Raw genomic sequence first — 23,941 nt, forward strand, 5'->3', positions numbered from 1 at the left:
AGGAGAAGGAAAATTGCAGTGGAGCTTTAAAACAGTGTAGGTTGGATGCTCATGCCAGCATAAGATTTGGAAAACATTTAAAATATGCACATATTTTAAGTTAGCCCACTGCATTAAACAATCCATCAAGTGGAACAACTCCCTCCCATCCCTTAACCCCAGGTTGCCTCAGTAGCCCATGATTTGCCAGCATAAAGAGACCAGAAGTAAAGCTCTACATTCAGTTTATTGGAGCTTTTATTTTTTTTTGGAATTACTTATGTGTTAGTATACAGTAGTATAATTAGTAATATAGTTAGTAATTAGCATAAGTGCTCAATGAAAAATTATTTTCTTTTGCTGGTAGTGCCTCAAGATTAATGTTCGTAGTCACAGTTATACAGCATTGAAACAGGCCCCATCCCCATTGATTCTAGGCCAACCATATTAAATTCCTCTAATCTCCAGGGTATTACTGGAGGATTTGAAACCTCACTAGTCAGATATCAAAGGGTAAAGATACACACTTGTTGATGGCAGGCCTTCTGCCTTTGACATCTTTCGAGGCAGGGCAGCAAGAGATCAGAAGGTACTTGTATACAATTAATTTTTCGGGATCTGAGGTGGTGGTGAGCCACCTCCTGGAACTACTGCAGTCCTTCTGGTGAACATACTCCTGTAATGTTCCAGGATGTAGATCCAGGGACAATGAAGGAAAGTAATCTGTTTCCAAGTCAGGATAGTGTGTGGCTTGGAGTGAACCTTCAGGTGGTGTCATCCCCAGGCACCTGCTGCTCTTGTCCTTTTTGGTGGTAGAGGTCACAGATTGGATAAGTGCTATTAGGTGTACTCTTTTTCTAAAGGGGAAGGTGGTTTTGCAACTTAGGAGCACGCTAATTGAATTTTAAATCATTTTTACCAGCATCCCTATTTCTGTCCTTTATTCCAGCACTACATTCTTCCAGGATGTGATCTTCTCTTGGGTGTGGGCCTGCATTAAATGTACAGCCAAGGCTTAAACTTTGGGCATGTTGCACATGTTTAGTTCTGAGGAAAAAAGAGCTGGAGAAATTATCCTTTTATTTTTATGAAAAAACAGAACATGATTTTTGAATGTAGAGTAAAATGCACTTTGAATAGTAACTACTCCCCCTAGGCTGTCCTTCCTTTAAACTCCAGTCTGAGGATTTTTAAACATGGATAGTCACATCTGACAGAAGATGGAAAATATTAAAATCCTTTCAAGTCTTATCAGTCTTAACTAAAATTATTTAAAAGTGTATGCAGGTTCACATCTGAATTACCGAACATTGAATTAACATGTATAACAGTAAAATGAATTGTTATTTTGTATGCTTTTGCTATAAAAAGTGTACATGAAGAACAAATGGAAAAAATAATGTGCATTCTTTCATGAACATGATAGCAGTGTTTAGTGTTTTTTCCCCGTCTATAACAACATTCACTTGGTACTTGCAAAATAAATGAAGATGCAAGGTTAAAAAAAAGGAGAGAAGAATTTGTCACTTGAATAACTTGACAGATTGGTAGCTCAGATTTTGAACTGGATGTTTCATGCCTGTATTATATAAAAAAAAATTCTCAATCTGATAATGATAAAATTGTAAGTGACAAAATCTACCTACTTGAGAAAAATAAGATTTTGTCCGTTTGTTTTAACCTATGCTTTTCGCGCCTGTTTGCCTCCGGCAATGCAGATACAAATGTTCAACTTCCTGGGTGTTTTTCTGTGACCAGACTCAAATTTTACATTGTATCTAGGCCTCAGATTCCATGATACAATCTATCAATTCATTTCCTTGGTTTCTCTCTCACCCATGCAGGATACAGGCAGATCCTGAAGTGTTATTACTGGTTGGACAATAGATTCCATGTTACACAACGGCAAAAGGAAAAAAGAAATAAACACTAGCCAATCCAGATGAAGGGTCACGACCCGAATCATCGACTGTCCATTTCCCTCCATAGACGCTGCCTGACCTGCTGAGTTCCTCCAGCGCTTTGTGTGTTGCTCCAGATTTCCAGCATCTGCAGTCTCTTGTGTCTCCTGTAAGCATTGGCCCTGCATCCGAGTCCCTGGCCCGAGAAACCCATCCTAACATTTCTAATGACCCAGGTATTCATCCTCTCCCACATGACAAGGGAAATTATTATCAAGCGTTGTAACCGCACGTCTAATTCCTATACACATGAAAATGAAAAACAAATGAAAACATAGAGAGGGAAATATTTGAAGGGGGGAGGGGTCCAAAGATAGAAAAAAAACTTGCCAAGAGACCTGTCATTATATAGAAATGGAAGGATGGAACTTTCAGAAAGAAAAATAAATAAAACAAAATAGAGATGTCAAACTTACAGCCTCCTGTTAAGACAGAAGAAAATTATACATTGCTTATAAGATATGATTTCATGAAGAACTACACGTGAGCGCGGTTAACAAGCAGGAGCCGAGCAAAGAAGATGTTACAGGAAAATACATTTTTGAGCATGCAGTGGGAGCTCAAATAATGACACGAATAGACCGACGGGGGTGCCACTGAATGTTCTATTTATTGCAGGGGAGATTCCCATCTCGTTGTTAGACACCCCGCCAGAAGTGGCCTTAACGTCTGTATCATTAATGAACTCGGGTGCCTGAGCTCTAATTTCATTGCACCAAAACAATCATCTCGGCAGGCTGCGAAATTAATATTCAACATGCCGCACAAATTAAACACACACCAATCCAGCCCGCAGATCCGTGTACTCGATGCTCGGCTTGTTTCATGAGGCTGGGAACACACACGAAAAAACAGATGTAAGCCGTGAAATAACTGATAGCGGGAGAGCGAGAGAAAACATCGTTAAATGGAAACAAAGCAAAATTAAACAGATGATAATGGGGATCCGGATCGTTGCACGATAACCAAAGAGCGTGATAGAGAATGAGAGGATAATAAACTGCAGGGACAATTATCCGTTGTCTTTCGTGATTATGTGAGTGGGAACCTGGTGCAGCGCCACTCCCCCGGTTGAGAAGGAGGGAGGGAGTTAGTGAATGGGTGCCAGCTTCCCGTGTGAGAGTGTGTGTGGGTCCCATGTCCCAGCGACTGAGTGGGTCCCGTCTTCCAAGTGAATGAAAGAGTGAGTGAGAGTCTCAGGTCTGATTGAATGGCCGAGTCGGTTCCAGCATTCAATATATGGGCGAGAGGGTCGGAGCTCCCGGTGAGCGAATGAGTGAGAGAGAAAAAACTGCAGATGCTGGAAATCTAAAATAAAAACAGAAAATGCTGGAAATAATCAGCAGGTCAGGCAGCATCTGTGGAAAGAGTAAAGGAGTTTGTTGATTTTGTCTCAGATCCAAGTAAGTGAATGTGTGTGTGTGTGTGTGTGTGGATCTCCCAGTGAGTGGAACCCAGTGAGGTTCAGCTCCCAGTGAACCAGTGGTGAGTGAATGAGTGCCTCAGCTCCCAGTGAGCGAATGGTTCCAATTCCCCGACAATGAGTGGATGTGTCTCTTCTCCTCAGTTCCCAATGAGCGAGTGCCTCAGCTTGCAATGAGTGAGAGTGCGGATGACAGCTCCCAGTAGGTGAGGGAGCGAATGGGCGAGTGAGTTAATCAACTCCCAGTGAGTGGCAGGTTTCCAGCACTCAGAGAATGAGTGAGTGGCGTGTCTAGCCTTCAGGAGAGTGGGTGAGTGGATGTCAGCCCCCAGTGTGAGCGGGTGCCAGCTCACAGTGATTGGGTGACCAGTGGTCTTAGTTCCCAATAAATGGGTAACTGAGTGCCAGCTCCCACTGTGAGTGGTTGTCGCTCCCAGTGATCGGTCCCAGCTCTGTGAGTGGGCATCAGCTCTTAGCGATGGGGTGGGGGGGGGGTGGGAATTAAGTACAAGGGCTCAATAATGAGTGACAGGGGGTCAACAAGCAGTGGGGGGTGACTGTCAATTACCAATGAGTGGGCACCAGTTCCCAGAGAGTGGGTGAATGGTTACAAGCTCTGAGTGAGTTGGTGCCAGTTTAAAGTGACGAGTGATTGGGCATCAGCTCCTGGTGAGAGGTGACTGGGTGTCAGCTCTCAGTGAGAGAGTACCCAGGTGGCAGTTCTCAGTAAGAGAGTTGTTGGCTGACAACTTGCAGTGAGTAGATGAAGTGTGTGGATGGAGGGCTGAGGAATGTCAGCACTCACCTCGGTGTGACAGGTGCCAACATTGCAGTGAGTGGGTAACTGGCTGCCAGCTCCCAGTGAGTGGGTGACAGGGGGTGCCAGCTCCCAGTGAGTGGGTGACAGCTCCCAGGGAGTGGGAACAGGGTGCCAGCTCCCGGTGAGTAGGTGACGGGGGTGCCAGCATGCAGGAGTGGGTGCCAACTCCCAGTGAGTGGGCGATTGTGTGCCAACATTGCAGTGAGTGAGTAACTGGGGGACAGCTCCCAGTGAGTGGGTGACTGGGTACCAGCTCCCAGTGAGTGGGTGCCAGCTCCCAGTGAGTGGGTGTCAGGGTACCAGCTCCCAGTGAGTGGGTGACAGGGTATCAGCTCCCAGTGAGTGGGTGCCAGCTCCCAGTGAGTGGGTGTCAGGGTACCAGCTCCCAGTGAGTGGGTGACAGGGTATCAGCTCCCAGTGAGTGGGTGCCAGCTCCCCCAGTGAGTGGTTGACAGGCTATCAGCTCCCAGTGAGTGGGTGACAGGGTATCAGCTCCCAGTGAGTGGGTGCCAGCTCCCCCAGTGAGTGGTTGACAGGCTATCAGCTCCCAGTGAGTGGGTGACTGGGGCGCCAGCGCGCAGTGAGTCTGTGCTCCGCCTGGCTGAAGCAGCGCCGCTCGATGCGCTCGGCGCTCGCCTGCTGCCGCCTGGCCCGCGTGCGCGGCCGTTAGCTCGCCGCCGCCGCATTCCCGCGGAGCCAGCGCTCGCTCGCGAACATGGCGACCGAGGGGCTGCTGCTGACCAACCACGACCACCAGATCCGGGTCGGAGTGCTGACAGGTAACCGAGCCGCCCGTCGCCCTCTCCCTCCGCCCGCCGCGACACCCGGCTCCGCTGCGGCCCGGGCCGGGGCCGGGAAGGAACGCGCTGTGCTGGCACCGAGCAGCGCCGCCTGCCTGCCTGCCTGACGGGGGCCCCCGGGTGAAGGCAGCGGGGACCCGCGGGGCCTTACCGCCCGCCGCTCGCCCGGGGATCGGGCCGGCTGACAGCTGCTCCCGGCCGGGCCGAGGCCGGAGGCCGCGCCGATCTCTCACCCGGCACTGTAGCATCGGCGGCCCCAACCGCTGCCCCCCCCCGCTCCTCCCCCTCCCCCTCCCCCTCCCCCCCCCCCCCCGGCTCCTCCGGCCCGGCGGACGGGCCTCGGCCCCGACTCGGGACTGAGCCCGGGATTTGTAGCCGGGGTACTGGTAGGGGGTGGGGGCTCCGCTCAGCGGATCAGGCCCACTCGAGTCCCCAGTGACCCGGGGCGGTGGGGATGGCTTCAGACGAGGGGATCGGGGCTGGCGTGGTGAGGGCAAGCCTGGGTCACTGGAACTGGGGGTTTGGGGGCCGGTGTGTGGAAGCGGAGGGAGGGAGTGTGGACCCCATGACGTGCTTGCAGTTGCAATGCAAACGCACCGAGGGTGCAGGATTAGTGCTGCTGAAATCCCTGCCAGGTTACCGCGAACGTTGCACGGGGGAAATTGTTTTGTGCTGGGAGTTATTAGCGAGTTATTATCTTGGGGTGTTGCCGAGGTTCGTGCAGATACCCCCAGGCCTGGAGTCAGAGCGCTAACACCAGAGGGAAAGGTGAACACAGCGAGGAGGAGGAGGAGGAGGAGGAGGACGAAGCAGTGTGTGGTGATTGCAGGGATCCCACGACCCGTTCGTGCTCCCCGTTCTCACACATTTACCAAACCGGAGATATTTATCACAAGGCAGAGCGGTTTTGTGTGTGTGTGTGTGTGTGTGTGTTCTCGTATGTCTCTTTAACCTGCGATTTGTTTTTATTGTCACTTTCTCGTACGAAGCGCGCTTGAGTTGGCGGATTACGGGACGTGTTTTTTTTTAAATAATCGGATGTGGATTTCAAGATGCAAGCAATCAATTTCCAGGGAGGAGGGGGAGGAAAGGGAGTAAAGAAATATAGTGATTGTAACGTGGAGCATGAGTAACCCTTGCGTTTGTTTTTGCATAAATATTCTTAGTTCCAGTTTCAACGATGTAGTTTCAAACGATTGCATGAGTTTGTGGTGGGGACCCAGTGGATGGCCCGCTGTTCTTCAGCGTTAGTGCTGAAACAGAATGTATTGGGTGAGATTTGTGCTCAGACCTGGAGCGATGTTGGCGGCTTCCAATGGATGGAATCGAAATGTGATTTTTTTTAAAAAATCGTTGCGTACAGTCCCTTGTTTTGATGTTGTTGTCGGAAACGAAAGTATGCGATAAAATAAATGTTGGATTTGTTTTAATACAATGCATACCGAGATTTTAGGCTTTCTGTGCAGGTGGGTGTCATCAATGACGACAGAGGCTCGCCGAGATGAGAATAGGGTATTACAGCACCTTGAGGAAATAGGATTGTGGAATAATATATTGAAGTGGCCACAGATTTAAAGGGGTGTTTTCTTAATCAAACATTCTTGACCAAATACCTGCTTCAACAGATACCCGAGAAAATAATTACAAATGTTTATTATTGCCCAAGGCTCACTGAGAATAAAAAAAAGTTCTTTATTGAAAGTTTCCGCAGCAGATTTAAAAGGAAATATATCGGAAAGTCGTCAGCATTAACGAGTCAAGCAGAAAGTTCTGTGTTTTTGTACTTCGATTGATCGTTGAAGCAAGTCAAAGCAATTCTCGGTGCCGAAGCATCGAATTAACTTTCCTGAAATATCAGAAGTATATATAGTAACGTTATACTGTCCACTATTTGTGCACTGGACAATTAGACCATGCTACTTTCTCAAGATATGCATCTAAATCATCAGTGCAGTTCGATTTAGTAAATATCATTTCACATAATAGGTATAAACCAGTAATTATAAATTGAAAGGGTAAAAGTTTGTTAAATGTATATGTATTCATTCATTGTGTTGATTTGTTTTGGTTTGTGGTAGTATACTGAAGTAATTTTCATTTCTTAAAAAAAACGAGCTCTTCATCTGTTCGCGGTTTTGCTGTCTTTTAATGCCCCCATCCCTCCCTAAATACAGAGGCGAGGTTTGTCTGAATATTTATTTTCGTCAGCTATGCCAGCTATGCAGAACTTTATATACAGAATTAAAGTGTTAAGGTCAGAATAAATCCCACACATTTTTGAGAAGAGTACAGCTTGTTTCAATTCTGGTAACACAGCTCCATCGCCAATTGGCACATAGTGAATTTTATGTTGATCCATAGCCCTGTGTTATTGATGAGCAGATGGACGAGACGTTATTTATTTTCATTTTACTACATGTGATTTTGAAAGGATGGGTTTTGGCATTTTGAGTATCAACATTTTGGCGGCTCGGATAACATTGAAACTTACCGCGGAGTTTATGAAAGAAACGTTAACCAAGATTACTTTTTTGTATTATGTGAGGATCTGTTAAAGGACGATCGGTACACACTGAAGCAGAAGTGGGCTACTGCTCGATGAAAGTTCGTTTTGCAATTGTACCTGAGACCTTGCCCTTGTGGCTTTTTCGGCACTGACCGACTTCAGCTTGTTTGTCACAGAAGGGAACATGGTTACCCCGGAACGTTGAAATTTAGTCTTCAACCTGTCGGCTTCACCCCTCCTTTCAGATACTGCTTAAGACACACTGTGCTCTTTAACTAAGCTTTTGACCAACTAACCTAATATCACCCTGTGTCTTTGAGTCTGGTAGTGCCCTGCAAAGCACCTGAGGATATTTTGCTATGTGATCTGGGCTATACAAAGGCACGCAGTTCAGTAAGATCTTGGTCATCTGCACTCTCAGAATAAGCCACAAAATAATCACGATCTTGTTTACACAACTCGGTTTACTGGAACTGCTTGACATCTGGATTTGTGCAAGCTCTGATTGTATGATCCTCTTCACGTCAAGACCAAATAGCTATTTGCTATTCAAGATATCAAATGGTATATCCTTGCAACTAAATTACATGAAGGTGTGTTCAAAATGCCCGTTTCTTCTGTGAATAATAAAAACTAACACACCAATAACATGTTGGACTGAGTTCTGGGCCTCTTCTTCGATAACAGAAAAACAAATGGGTATGGTTAAAATTAAACAATTCTGTAGGTTTGGGAAGCATTCATATTGTCACTGGTATTTGCTTTGCAAAAGGAAGGAACTCTCGGAAGTTCCTGCTTTTGTGTTATTAATGACTTGTAATTTGATCAGGGGAGACTGTAAAAATAAAGTTCAGCTTTGAACTTAGCGTTAGATATTTGACCTTGGCAAATTATGTTTAATTATTTTGTCCATGAGTATTTTTTGGAGGGATGTGTGTTTGGGTGGCTGGGAGGGGTGCGGGAGAATCTGCTAAAAGCTTGTTTTTCTTTAAATTTTCTTTCAATATTGCTGTGAGTATGCCTATAAGAGTTGCTCCAGTTATAGTTGATGCTCCCCTATAGTGGGAATGGGCACACAGCTGCACATGAACAAGTTGGTGCCTTGCAGAGTTATTTATAGCTGTGTTATTTCATCATATTTTGCTGTGTGAGGTTAGTTGTAGGTTTTGAATATCAGTTAACTTTTTTGTATTATTTGTCCTCTCTTCTTGTTTGTTATTCTTTACTTATCAATAATTGCATAATGACTAATGCGTCATGTATAGATAAATCACTCTTACTTTCTACTCCAAGGACCAGCCCAGATCACATCCATTAACAGGGAAACAGTTGATTGTATGAGGGGCTAAAAACACCTGAATGTAAATATTTTCTCATACCCTTTGCCTCCCCCACCCCCACCCACACCTCACTGCATGGTAGTTTTTGCTGGTGGTTAGTCTCTGTGTACACACCAGTACATTTCCTCCTTTGGCCTTTTGGGTCTTCATTTTAGAGTGCCATAGCTTAGCTTGTGTTCAAAAACAAAGTCAACATTGGTCCTTGGAAGAAGAAGACAAAACTGCCACAACACACACACACACAAACACACTCATGCATTCTCTCAGCCCCCCCCCACACACACACACTCCCTCAGATGAAACCTGCTGGAAAAGACAACTTGTTAAATGAGATTAGCAGATCACTGGCCTCACTGTGACCCAACGATACATTTCACTGCTTCCAATTGCATGTCTGGCCAAAAAGAACTTGCTTCACTTTATCTCTTATCACTTTAATTTGGACATAGTATTACACATACAACATTGGTCCATGGCCCAAGTTATTCAATATCTGATTATCTTTTATATAAATTTCTATGCTTTCTGTCAGGTTCACATGGATTACTCTGCAGCGCCAGTACTGAGAATTTACAAGGGTTGCATAAGTACTTAAAACTTGTGTGACATGAGTTATGTAGTTATAATCCAATTACAAAATGAATCAATGGGTAAGCTACAAATATTTGTTCCACACTTGATGAAACTTTGAAGGCTTTTGGATTGCAGTATTTTGTATTTGTTACTGTTAAGCAGCACAGTCAAAGGATAGAATCTCATTATGTTCCCAGAAACACCTTCATTATAAAATATTTAGTTATGGAAGCCAATTATTCAAGAGCACAAATATATTTCTGAATAAGACATGGCTGAACAATTTGCAGCAAAAAAGAGGAAAGGAGGCTGCAGGACAGACTTTATAAAAATGATTTTTTTCCCATGGAACTTTGTGAATAAAGGAATTGCTTTAATCCTGTAACAAAGTCTGCAGTTTGTTTCTGTTGGTTGTTGCTAAAGATAGAAGGTCATTTGGCCCATTGTGCCCCAGTCTTCTCCTCTGGTTCTTTAGTCAATCACTTTAAATTTCTATAGGCTCATTCTCCGTCTTTCTGTGACCAAGAACATTTTATTCAACTTGTTTGTACACTTCTGTTCTCTTCTCCAAGAAGAACAATCCAAGCCTCTCCAGTTAAACCTCTTAATAATTTGTGCAATGTTGAATGGGTGTCAAGTTTTGTATACAGTCAGCAGTTATGGCTCTGAAAGTTTGGGAGCACAATCCTGAGTTAGACTTCAGGCCAATCCATTGAAATAATCTGAAATGTCTTGCATGACCCAAAAAATATAGCATAGACATAAAGATGCATTCAGTGCCACACTGTCTTGATCTGGAGTTTCTTTTGGTGGAAAAGTTGGTTGAATGCAATGGGCATGTGCAGATATGCACAAGTTTCTATGCACACTCTTCAGCATTAACACAGAGCTAAATTTGCAGTTTTCGCATGATTTCCAAATTGATAACAACACCGTCTGGGTGGAATCAAATAAAAATGTGCTAAAGATGGCAGAATATTAAAAGTCAGGTGTGCTGTGGACATATTCATTTCAAATACTGGTTTAAAAGTCTCTTTGCCTGATTCTGAAATTGTAAATAATTGACTGCAACATTACAGCATCACAGAGGAGTGGGATTGTCAGGAAATTTACAGTGCAAGGTGGGGCCAAGCATTGATGTGGTGTGCTCTGATTTACTATTTACAATTTAATGTTATGGATACACAAGCACATTCTTCCTAATGTTAAAGGATGTGTGTGTGCGTGCGTGTGCGCGTGTATACGCATGCCTCCAAAAGCTGGAAAATTTCAGATCCCACATACTCTTGCCAGAAAGTGAGTCAATCTCTGGCTCACTGATTGAATATTCTTGATCTTACCTTTTAATTGTCTTCAATTGACAGCTTTGATTTGCTCTTGGTACATAAGACCTGTGACCAGCAACAAATTCAGCCACACAGGTATTTCTTGCTCTGCTGTAATTGAATTTACATTAATTGAAACTTAATTTAAAGTAATTTTAAGTTATTGCTGCAGGAACTGCAGTAAGCCTTGGTTCATGCTTCAGTTTACTTCTACTTGCTACAATAACAGTTGATTAATGCTGGATCATTGGTACCCATATGACTAAGATTCTGGACACATTGTAAAGAAAATTGTTGAATGCTTGCAGCTTTATGAGCAGGGGCTGCTTGAAGCCACTGGGCACTTGAACCACTGTTAAAGATCATGGGTACTTCTGTTTGAATGTGGTTGAGGCCGAATCACACTTAGCTTTTAATATTCCACAATCTTCAGCAGAGTATCACCTGATTCTATCTAAATTGCTATGAGATTGAAAATCATGCAGAAACTTCACACCCTTGTGCATTATGTTTCACTCTTTCTTTTTTAGGATTGCTTAGATATGTATGATTCTTGTACTGAAGTCAAAGAAATCTTGCTTTTATGTAATGGCTTTGATGACTTCTGGACATCCAATGTAATTTATAACCAAAGAAGGACTTTGCAGTACAATCATCATTGTAATGTGGGAAAAGTACTGCCTACTTGATTGCAATGAAGTTTCACAAGCTCTGAAAGCTAACAACCAGGTAATCATATAGGTATAATTTGTTCTAGAGAAATCATATAGGAGTTTCTCCTCCTCTTTGAAAAATGTCATGGGATCCCTTTTATTCATGTGAGAGAACAGGCAGTATCTCATTGTAGTGTCATTAGTATTGTTTTGAAGTACCAGCGCGGATTATGTGCTCAAGTAGGGCTCAAACCTGCAAGTTCATAGTGGTATACGTTGTGTGTTTGGGAAATGCTGTCAAAGTAACCTAAGCAAGTAATGCAGTGCAATTTGTAGTTGGGACACACTGCTGCCATGTGTGCTGGTGGTATAGAGAATTAATGTTTCATGTGATGAATGAAGTACTAATCAGATGAATTGCTTTGACCTGGATGGAACTGAGCTTCTTTAGTCTTGTTGCAACTGTAGTCATCCAAGCAGGTGGTGAATATGACATGCTTTGGGGCATTGGGAAATTAGTCATTCGCAGCAGGATACCCAGCCTCTGGCTTACTCTTGTGGCAAGTGCTACCTCATGTGAAGATGGTATCTATGTGGCTGCTGCAACTGAATTTCTGTTCAATGGTGATCTTGAGGATGTTGATAGTGAAGGCTTGGCAGTGGTAAAGCTTTGACCGTCAATGGGAGTTGATCAGACCATCTCTTTTTGGAGATGGTCATCACCTGGCACTTGAGTTAACTCTAATCAGCCATGCCTGAATGTTATGTTGATCTTGCTGGATGCAGGCATGGGCTGCTTCTGAGGAGTTGCAAATGCAACTGAGTGTTGTGCATTCAGCAGTGAACATCCCCACTCTGATCTTCAAATGGAAGGGTCTTTAATGAAGCAGCTAAAATTGGCTGGGCATATAATACTGCTCTGAGGAACTTGTGCAATGATGTCTGGTGCTGGGATGAATGTTCTCCAACAACTACAGGATATGATTCTGATGATTGGAGTGTTTCCCCCTTGATTCCTCTTGATTTTTGCTTTACCAAAGCTTCTTGTTGCCACACTTGGGCAAGTGCTACCTTATGTGAAGATGGTTACTTGCTTTACTGCTGGAAGTCAGCTCTTTGATCCAAATCGGGATCAAAGATGTGACAAGGCTTCAAGTTGAATTGTCAAGGCAAAACCCAAACTGGATATCAATGAGTAGGTTTTGGTGAATTACCGGCACTTGATAGCACCGTTGATGACATCTTCCATCCCATTGTTAATGGTTGAACATAAACTGATTAAGTAGTAATTAATTGGATTGGATTTGTCTTATTTTTTGTGAACAGAACACACATTGGCAAATTTCCACATTGTCAGGTAGATGCCAGTGTTGTAACTGTACTGGAACAGTTTGACTAGAGGCACAGCTTGTTCTGTATCACAGGTCTTCAGTACTACAGATGAGATGTCTTGTCTCATAGCCTTTGCTATATCCAGTGCTGTGACCTATTTCTTTATGTGTGTGTATGTGATAGATCTATGTACCTATAATCCAAGAATAACTGGTCAGTAAGGTCTTTTGTCAGTGCATCAAAATAAATCATAATTTGTAAAAAAAAAAGAACTGAATAATCCTTTCATATCAGGAGATCATTTGGGTGTGTTGAATCTTGGATTTCGACAACTCTTTCTTAATCTGAATCATTTGTCAGCCCTCCAGTATCCTCCATATAATGTACCATATGTCTTCCTTGATTTTTTTCCCTTGTTCATTTTCCAGTTTAGCAATTTGACTCTTTATCGATAGATTACGGCAGGCCATATTTATATGAAGGGTTCCATGTTATTATTTTCTTCAATCCTCTCTTCTGTACAGTTTTTATTAAATGGAATACCTGTGACAAATGTCCTTATTGGTTATATATATTAGCAGTTGTGCTGCTTGTTTGGTTAATGTCATATAGTTTTCATGCCAGATTAATGCCAGTTCTGGCAAATATATGATCAAAATAAATCACTCCTTTCATGGCACTTTGATTGATGAAAGACTATGTTTCCTTGATCAGGTTTTTCCTATTTTTGCATTGAATGCTTTTATATGCAGTTTTAGTAATTCTGATCTGAGTGTATCAGGATTTCTTTTAAAAAGAAATCAGAAGGCAGTTAATTGACTAAAGATAGTTTAAAATATATACATTTGTGGCCAAAAGATAGATATTTGATGACTTGCAGGTACTGTTTGAGAAACTAGCCAGTGATACATCCTATTAAAAGCCAGTTTGCCACCTTGGATTGCATCTGCATTTTATAATTGTTGCTTTTTAGTATATTAATTGTCTTCTAAGTTCAATGTAAAGTGAATTTTTGTGGTGTTTTTAATTCATTCCAAAGTAAGTTTATAAGAGAGCCAAGTTGTGAACTTTGAGTCAAAGTGTAAATAATGCAAGGGGATTTAGGCTGCCAATGCCTCTGGCACCACTTAATCCATACTAATGTCACTTACAATATTCTTGACTCTGATCACCTTCATAGCCTGTGTCCAACACTGTTGGTTATGTGTTGTTGAGACCGATCGCCCAGAATTGTAGATCGTGCACCCTACGTTGGACAGAGGAGACGTGCTGATGGAAATAGCAGATTTAAGGAAGGGTAAGACTACCAGGGTCCCATATGTCCTTTATTCCTTAAGGCACTATGAAAAGCAGATGCCTGCTACGATTCAGGTTATACACTTTGTAGATGTTGCAGCACACACATTTGGGATAGCCTCTATATCTACCTATTTCTAATGGCAGAAAGCCCTATTCTGCTTGTGGTTGAGGGCCAGTTCATGACTACTCTCTCTAAGCTGGAGACTTGGGAACAATGGCAGAAATTCATAGCTTCCTTTTATCATAGAACAAATCAGCAAACTTATTGATAACCTTGGCAACAAATCAGGGGTATTGATCAACATATCCAACTGCCAAAATAATATAGCAGCCACTAGTTGGTTTGTGACTGGTTCTCAGTCCCTGTAGGATAACAGTTGGATTGACCCAGATTAACACTTTATACAGGCAAATACTTTGGTGACCAACTCAGTCCAGCTTCTGTCCATCCTTCTGCTGAAGTTCAGTTTTTTTTGTGGTAATCTTTCCTTCTTGTTTTTTTTAATTTTAGACCAAATCTGGCATTAAAAAATTTCTGTGCACAATGCTTAAGCTTTATTGTGTTTTGCACAATGCTGATTTTAAGTTTAAAAATAAGTATTTCTTTTGATTGGGCTTTTGTGGAGAATCAGGACTTTTGAAACACATTGGTTTAAAGTAGATGGCATTGCGCAATGCATCATTTTTTTAACCTTGTAATGAACTGTGATTGTTGCTGAATTTGCACTTCAAGGGCAATTTGGTTCTTGAGAAACTGTGAAATAAAGCTTTAGCCACATACCACCGCCACTGAAGTGCTCTCTTTGGGGCTGTTGTTTGAATTTCTGAAGGATCTTTTGATGACATTTTGAAGTTTGAGCAAATTTTATGCCATGACTATAAATTTTGTGTAACTAAATTATTTTCAAATTTTACTAATAGTAAGGGTCATTGAAAATGTCAGTGTTTTTGTGTTATATTTTCATAATGAAAATTGATTATTTCATATAAGTGTTACTGCAGTGTTTTGTGGTAAAGGACTGTTTGCAGTGGATGGTTGACGTTCTGAATAATATTTTTAACTGTTCAATATTTGCACATGCCATGAAATTATGAAATACCACCAGCAGAACCTTAGGAAATGACAATCAAGGACACAGGATAATGGACAGATGATAGTGCATTATTTGTCGTGTTTCCTAAGTGAGAAATGTCAATAAATCATGAGTGTCACAGGTAAAAGCAAATTACTTAGTTCCAGATAAAAGTCCTTGGAAATCCATCAATATATCACTACTAACTCAATGTCCTTTCATGCATTCATTGTGGTAGAAAGGAATCAAACATCCTAAAATGTAAAAAAACAAAATTAGTTTTCTCATGGCAGCTAAGCCTAGGAATTACAATACTAAAGACAATTTGCTGATTGCTTGAAGCAGGTTTTAATTCTGCTTTGTTTTGCTCCACTTTCTGCCTCTCCCTGAGTATTATGGTGGGTGCTATATGGTAGACTCTACTGTTTGCATTGTCATCTTTTGAAGTACAGCATATTGCAGTGAAATGACCTACGTGGTAATAATCTATTACACTTGAAAATATTGACTTTTAGTATTTAATATATGGTCTAGCAATGAGCACATGCCTTTCAATCTTAAGGGCTCATCAGGCTTGCAATGTGACATTGTTACTTTTTTACCTGATTGGTTTCAAACAAAAGCAATAAATCATAACTGAAGAACTTGGTAATAAAGCAATAAACAAGTCAAAGAAAAGAACCATTTCATTGGCTCAGTAATTATCATTTTGTTACAGGTAATAAGCAAAAAGGTACCAATGTTACAGAGCAGAATGTGATTGAATGAGATTGCTCTAAGTATGTTTGGAAAATGCAGTCTTGTTTTCTCACTAATCTTATGGTTTTGTATTGGAAATAAGACCATGAAAATGATTGAGGTAAAAATGACTTTCCCAGGAAAATGATTGAAGTTATCTGTGCACCCGTGATTTCTCTGTTGGAAATGCTTATTATGTTTTCCATTGGAGGCTTTTATTTACTGCAAAGCCTTTCATTTAAACCATCAGTTTGTTATTTGAGTGAAAGCACAACAATTTCCCAAGCACATTAGTGTCTATCTCTGGAGCTATCAAAAGATACATTTTGAGTAAATTCAGCATGTATTTTGGTAACACATCAGGATTTTTTTTGAACTTACAAAAAGGATTAATTCTTTATGGAATGTGCCAAAACTTTGTAAGGAATAGTACTTCAGTTTGGTTTTTAGACAAAAGTGCAGGCATGAATTTGTGTGTCCAGTCATAATGCCAGATTTTGTTGGAGTGGAGGACCTTGCAGCATGTCCATTTGTAAGATGCATGCTGGGCTAATATATCCTTTCAACCATTATTAAAATCTTTTCATTGCCATATGTTGAAACTATGGAGAAAGTGGCATACTTTTTTGACATCAATGTACTGTATATAGATTGGAATCTGGCTAAAAGTAATGAGATGATTGCCTTCTCCCCTTTTTAGTTGTACTATTCTCATTTTATGATAGGTTCTGTGAGTTTCTAAAGTATTTCTTAAACTCCCATCCAGTAACTGCTGTGGTAAATTGTGCTGAACAATTTGCTCAATGCCTTTAATTTATTGAATGGAGACTGTTAAATTGAGTGAAATGAACATCATGATCTGTGATCCTATTGTCTATTATCTGTTTGTGATTCTTAATTCAAAATAATCTAAATTCTGCAAACCTGTATCTGTGAACTTGCTCATTGTGGTGAATAAAAATATCTGATTGACTATGTTGTATGCTGTTTTGGTATTTTGGAGTGTCATTAGAACTTCCCTTTATAATCACTTTTTGGTATAATCAGGAGATGAGATTCTGCCGATGCTGGAATCTGGAGCAATACGCACAAAAAGTGCTGGAGGAACTCAGCAGGTCAGGCAGCATCTACGGAGAGAAATAAACAGCCGATGTTTCAGGTCGAGTCCATATATATGTAGCTTTTTCCTTTAGATTAGAATTTGATCCAGAAACCACAGTTCAATTTTTAAATATATTCTTTTTTATTATATCGCAGAAGTGAACTCTATACACAGGATGTGCTTTGCAATATTAACTCATTACATGAGTAAGCACACGCCCTGAGCTCGGCAGTTTGCAGATGATCAGGAAACCTCATTGCCAGTTAAGTGTCATTCAGTCCTACTTTGTGAATTGCAAATATTGACCTAATTGGGAAATGTGGAAGATAACATTTACTCCAAGACATATTTGGCAATTGGCAGGTGAAAGACCGTCTCTGTCCATTACTTGATTTATTTAATTAATACAGGTGCTGAAGCATTGTGTGCTTTGGGATGCTGGCATTTGAGTTTACCATGTAATTGTCCATATGTACAGTTTCTAATGAGAAGGAAATTCTGAGTAGAGGACAATTGTTTTCCTCAAGGATGCAAGCATTGAGGGGCAATGTATAAGTATGTCTTTGCAATGGATTTCACTGTTGTAATAAATCTCTAATTTGGAGGAGTCAAACAGCAGATAAACATCTGAGGAAGGATGTGAAACATTAGTTGGATTTCTGATACATTAGTTGGATTTATAATTGTTGTGTGATTCTACGAACAACTCTATAATATGCCAGAAGAGAGTCACAGAAACGGGCCCTAAGGCCCAACTCATCCATGTTGACTATGATGCCTATTTGTGCTAATCCCACTTGCCCACATTAGGCCCATATCTCTCTACTCCTTTCTTATCCAAGTATCTGTCCAATGCCTTTTAAATGCTGTAATTGTATCTGCCTCTACCACTTCCTCTGGCAACTTGTTCTATATACCTATCACCCTCTGTGTGGGAAAACTTGTCCCTCAGATCTCTATTAAATTTCTTCCCTTTCACCTTAAACCTGTGGTCTCTAGTTCCAGATTGCCCCAATCAGGAAAAAGACTATCTACTCTTTCTATGCCCTTCATAATGTTATAAACCCATATAAGGTCATCCCTCAGCCTCCTGCATTCCAGTGAGAATAAACCCAACCTATCCAATTTCTCCTCATAACTACAGCCCTCCATTCCAGGCAACATCCTGGTGAATCTCTGCTGCACTCTTTCTAATTCCATCACATCCTTTCTGTAGTGTGGCAAGTGGAACTGTACACAATACTCTTAGTGCAGCCTGACCAATGTTTTGTATAGCTGCAACATGATATCTCAATTCATGTACTCAGTGCTTTGGCCTATGAAGGCAAGCATGTTGAATGCCTTCTTTGTTACCCTATCCACCTGTGTTCTCCATTTTCAGGGAGCTATGAAATTGCACCCCAAGGCCCCTTTATACATCTGAGGCCCCTGCCATTCACTGTACATATCCTGAGAGTATTTGTCCCCCGAAATGTATCATCTCATACTTGTCTGGATTAAGTTCCATCTGCCATCATTCTGCCTAACTTTCCAACTGATCTATGCCCCTCTGTATCCTTTTACAACCTTCTTCGCAATCTACTACTCAGCAAATTTACTAATCAGTCCACCTACATTATCATACAAGTCACTTGTACATACGACAAACAACAATGGTCCCATTCACCAGTTTCTGTGATACACACTGGTTAGAGACTTCCAGTCAGAAAAGCACCCCTCAATCACTACCCACTGTCTCCTATCACTAAGCCAATTTTTGAATATAGTGTTCTAACTCACCTTGGATTCCATGTGCCCTAACCTTTTGGACAAGCCTACTGTGCAGGACTTTGTTAAAAGCCTTGCTAAAATACATGTAAACCATGTCTACTCCCCTGGCTTCATCAATTTTCTTGGTTACCTCCCCAAAAAAACTCACAGATTTGTGAGACAGGATTTCCCCTATGCAAAACTATGTTGACTCCTAATCAGTCCCTACCTTGTCAAGTGAACATAAGTCCTGTCCCAATTTTTCCAATAACTTCTCTACTATCGATGTAAGGCTCACCCACCTGTAGTTTCCTGGCTTATCCCTACTGCCCTTTTTGAATAAGGCAACAATATTAGTTATCTTCCTGTCTTCTGGTATCTCACCTGTGACTAATGAAGGTGCAGAAATCTCTTTTGCAGCCACAGCAACTTCCTCCCTTGTTTCCCACAACATCCTGGGAAAGATCCCATCACACCCTGGGGATTTATCCACCTTAATGTTTGCCAATATCTCTAAAATTTCCTCCTTCTTGACACAGACATGTTCCAGAATATCAGTGTATCTTTCTCTAACTCTCCAGTCTTCTCCCTGGTGAATACTGATGAGAAAGATTTATTTAGGGTCCCTCTCATATCCCCAGGCTCCACACCTAGTTCCCTTTTGGTCTCTGAGAGGAACTATTCTTTCCCTAGCTACCCTGTTCTAATATACATCAACGGTTTTGGGATTCTCCTTAATCCTGCTTGCCAAGGCCATTTCATGTTTTCTTTTTAACCTCCTAATTTACTTCTTAAGCTCTCTCTTACATCCCCTGTAAACCTCAAAGGACTCACTCGAAACCAAATGCCAATGCATGGCATATGCTCCCTTCTTATTGCTAATCAAACCTTCAATTTCCTTTGTTAACCAAGTTTCCCTGATCTTACCAACTTTGCTTCTTACTCTTACAGGGACAGGCTGACTCTGAACTCTTACTATCTCATCTTTAAACATTCCACCCCCACAATCCCCAGCCCCTCCAACCCCGCACACCAGAATTATTTTTTTCCCTCTTGCAGCTCTCAATTTACTTCCTGCCTTATAATGTTGCAATCAGCCCTCCCTCAATTTAAGACCTTAAGTCTAGGACCATCCATATCTTTTTCCATGATGACTTTGAAAATACTTTGAAAATTCTTCATATGTCAAATGTTTACACTTAAGATATAGAGGATTAAAAATAATGAAACTTATGAAGAGAAAGTAATATTTGGATTATAGGTACCAATTGTTAATAGTCTATTTTTAAATGTTGTGAGTTTTGTTAGGTACACAACACAGAATGACAACATACTAGAGCAATGGCTCATGAACAATATTAAAAGAATGATGTTCATGGAATCATAGAAATTTAAGGTATAGGATGCTGGCATGGAGGACGAAAATGGACAAAGGATTTTAGTTAATCTTTTCAATTTGCTGATCGAGATTGATGGAGGATTCTTAGCCATGACATCAGGAGAACTGGAAATTTTGCTGTGAAATCATGATATGACTGAGATCTACTCTGCTGATTTAAAATTTAAGCCTAAAATTTGCATCTTGGGCTTAGCAGTATTTCCAATGTTTGGCACTGTCATCTCAGTTTGAGTTTGTGACTCAAATGTGCAGTTCAGAACAATCAACTTTCATTGTAGAAACAGGAGCACTGCCAGTTGGCCTGGGTGCATAAAGTAGGGCTTTAGTGATCAAAGCATTTGATTTATAAGATATTTCAAACTGAGAAGATTTGAGTTATGAAGAGTACACTTGAGTACATATAACTTCCTGTGTGAAATGAAAATCATGCATATTTTCACTTTCTTTGAGCTACTTGTAAATTTCCATATGTAAAACAAGAAGTACGTATAGTCTGCAATAGTTTTTAGGCCATTTTGAGATCAAACAGATTTGGATAATAAAGGTGTGGAAAGAGAACTTAACATTTTAGTGATTTGTAATGTTTGTAAGGACAGATGGAAAAAAAATGTTCCAAGCAAGCAAAATGGAAAAGGTTTGAGACTGTAGCTAAGAATCTAGCCATAGAGAAGAGCTTCTGAAAGTAGAAAGATGGAACAAGGGTGTTCATAATAAAATGGTATAAGCACAAACACCAGTAACAGCAGGAATATCCATTTAATCTCTTCTATTTTTTGTTTTTTTTAGAAAAAAATGTGAAGGCAGTAAAAAGTGTTGACTAAATTTGGTTTGCTAGTTTATTGATAAATTACTCCTGGGTTATGGAGTTTTTTGGATAGTCATACCGTTGATTGACCATGCTAATTTAGTTCTCTTCCATTTTCAATTTACAGTTTTGTCTGCTTAGCCATATTTATTATTTTTCCAAAAAATACCACTTTTTCCTGTAAGTATGTAATTTTACTCTAAGTAGATTGTGTCAGCGTTTAGGCTTTTTAAAGTAAAGCTATCTGACAGCAAAGGTTACAATAACCTGGTAATAACGGGAAATGTTTATTTCATGCAAACTTAGTGTGGACTTTGGAGCAAGGCCAATCAGTTGATCAGTATAGGTTGATCATTTGTCAGAGAATGATGGTGTGTGGGTTTATGCTGTTAAACAGAATGTTCTTGATTTCAACTCTGGATTGTTTGAGGAAGGACAAGTCAATTATCTAGATCTGCTTGACAGATTTGGCAGAATCTCACGGCGTTTATTGGGGAAAAATAGGTAAATGGAACACAGTTCTTGTGAAGTTCATCTCATTCACACTTTCTTTATTCTCAGACAAGACCAGATCATGTTGACTTGGTCCACTCACCTGGAGTTTGCATGCTTCTGCATTCACCTGCTTTGCTGGTCTTCCAGACCTTGGAGTCCAGTAACATATTCAAATGGTAACTGGTTCTTGGGCAGAACAGTGTGGTGGACCAGTCTCTGGAATGCCCTCAACAGCTTTTGAAAGGAACAGGGCTGTGAAAGTTTGTAAATATCTCTGACATTGAGAAATCTATTTGAAAACTATTAAGTTTGAAGTGAGCAATATACAGCATTTAAAAAGTTCACATAAAATATACAAAAACTTTAATAAATAATTTGTAAAGAAGTAACTTAAAAGTAAGTTGCCCCTTTATCTCCTAAATCTTTACCTTTTTAATCTCCATTAATATCAGTTGAAGTCTCGGATCCTCCACCAGTTTTGACCTGCCACAGATACACAAAGATGCTCTTTTGGCCAAAAAAATTGATTCCCTTGAGAATATTGCTAACATCAGCAGTTATTGGCTGATCCTTAAAAAGATCTTTTTTTGGAAAATATCTAAGTTCTACATTTGTTGGGCTAGAAATTTCAGGGCCAGTAATGATCTGCACATTCCATTGTGAGCTTGACATTTCCTGTGTGCTGAGTGTACTGCTAAAAATTGTAGAAATGATGGAAAATCAAAAATAACTGATGCCTTTGGGAACTTGCAAATAATTTTGAAACTGTTTGGCAGCTCTCTTTTACCTCTGTCAAAGATGCTACATAAATGCAATTTATTATTGATGGACAGAAGTGGAAGCTTATCAAATCTTTCCATAATGGCACCCAATCTTGCATTGTCTCTCTGAAATACTGTGACAAAAGATGCAAGTTCTTTTGGTGGAAGCTTTGTTAAGCTTCTGCATCCCATGCAGCATTATGCATTTCAAGTTAAGTTCTCCTTTTCTTTTCAATCTTTTTATTAGTTTCCAAATTATTACAGATTAATATATAACATCGATGATTGTACATGTAATACAGAGAGATCAAGAGAACAATCATGACATAGATAATCATAAAAAATAATAAAATATAAAAAAATCTTTAGATTTCACTATCTCTTAGTAGATTAATATAATATAAAAGAAAAGAAAGAAAAAGACGTATTGTATATATAAAAGAAAAAAAAGAATTCCCAAATCAATTAAAAAAATTGTAAATAATATAACAAACTAAACTATAAAGAAAAGTTTAAAAAAAAGAGACAAAAAAAAGAAAAAGAACTGGACTGAAATTTCTCAATAAAAACAGAGCAATATTATGTCGTCAACTCCGTTCCTTTAAATTGAAAAGTTATTGAAAAGCGATCTATATCATATGAAAGTTATTGAATAAATGGACTCCAAGTGTCTTTAAATTTAAGCGAAGGATCAACAGTACCACTCCTAATTTTTTCCAAGTTTAGACATGATATAGTTTGAGAAAACCATTGAAAAGTAGTAGGGGTATTGGATCCTTCCATTTAAGCAAAATGGATTGTTTGGTCATTAATGTGACAAAGGCAATCATACGGTAAGCGGAAGCAGATAAATGGTCAGACTCTATCATTGGTAGTCCAAAAATTGCAGTGATCAAGTTAATGTGCTGTTAGTTTGTCATTTGAGGGGTTATTTCATTGACTTCAAACATTTTGTTCAAAATATGGCATGAAAATTTTCCATTCCTTAAGCAGACATTAGAATGATTGCTGGACCCAGTTTCTTCTACAACTGATGGTGAGTTTTTCTGATTAAACTTTTGAGGGAGATTTTTATCACCTGGTTTGAGCCAATCGAGAAATTTTGCTCCATTTTCGTTATCCCAGAACTTATAGTCAGCAATGAAGGGAAAGCACTTTGTGCCAACTGGGGAAGAAATTCCTCAGAGCTTCCTCTTTACCAAAGCCAATTTCAATCATGGTTTATAGAGTTATATGGAATGTATAAATGTCATATAGAGTGTTATGTGCATGTGATTAAGGCAGAAGCTGAAAAAGCATAACCTTTTTAAAAATATTTTAAAAATCCTAATGCACATACATTGTGTTTCTTAGGGCCAGATGGGTTGATAAGCTGTAACAGCAATGTACATACAGCATTAAAAACTTAGGGTATCTTGCAGTGGAACTAATTTGTAAAAAGCTTACATTCAGATCAGTTCAAGTGATCACAGTTTAATTGCACTGAAGAAGGTGTCAAATAGCATGTCCCTTGGGGTCTTGCGGGATCAATGACAGCAACTTGGGGATATCTATGTTAAACTCAGTGTGTTATGGAAAAACCCAAAGTTCACAGAGTAATAATGACCCTCAGTAGTTTTGCTGTCATTACTACTGCAAAATCTAGTTTGGCAGTGGACAACATTTTTGCTGCAGTAATCTGTGCTATGACCAATTTCAAGATTGTACCGTATTAATCGATGCAGGTTTTATTGATGGCAGTCTGGGTGAGACCATATTATTTTGTTAATTTAGTGTGTGACATTTTTTGTTCAGATGATGATAATTTT

At 40.3% G+C, this 23,941-nt stretch overlaps 1 protein-coding gene across 2 annotated transcripts in view; it reads left to right on the top strand.

Moving 5' to 3' along the window:
- The first annotated feature begins 4,149 nt into the window (after positions 1-4,149).
- Positions 4,150-23,941, top strand: part of LOC127568274 (gephyrin) — a 416,570-nt gene continuing 396,778 nt past the window's right edge. Inside the window, exon 1 of one of the 2 annotated variants that reach the window (XM_052011838.1) lies at positions 4,150-4,962. In XM_052011838.1, the coding sequence (XP_051867798.1) occupies positions 4,899-4,962 (64 nt within the window). In that variant the 5' untranslated portion in view covers positions 4,150-4,898. The remainder of the gene's footprint in view (positions 4,963-23,941) is intronic. The other variant, XM_052011847.1, reaches the window with a different exon arrangement.

This window comes from Pristis pectinata, chromosome 1 (assembly GCF_009764475.1).
Source record: "Pristis pectinata isolate sPriPec2 chromosome 1, sPriPec2.1.pri, whole genome shotgun sequence".
Classification (NCBI taxonomy): domain Eukaryota; kingdom Metazoa; phylum Chordata; class Chondrichthyes; order Rhinopristiformes; family Pristidae; genus Pristis; species Pristis pectinata.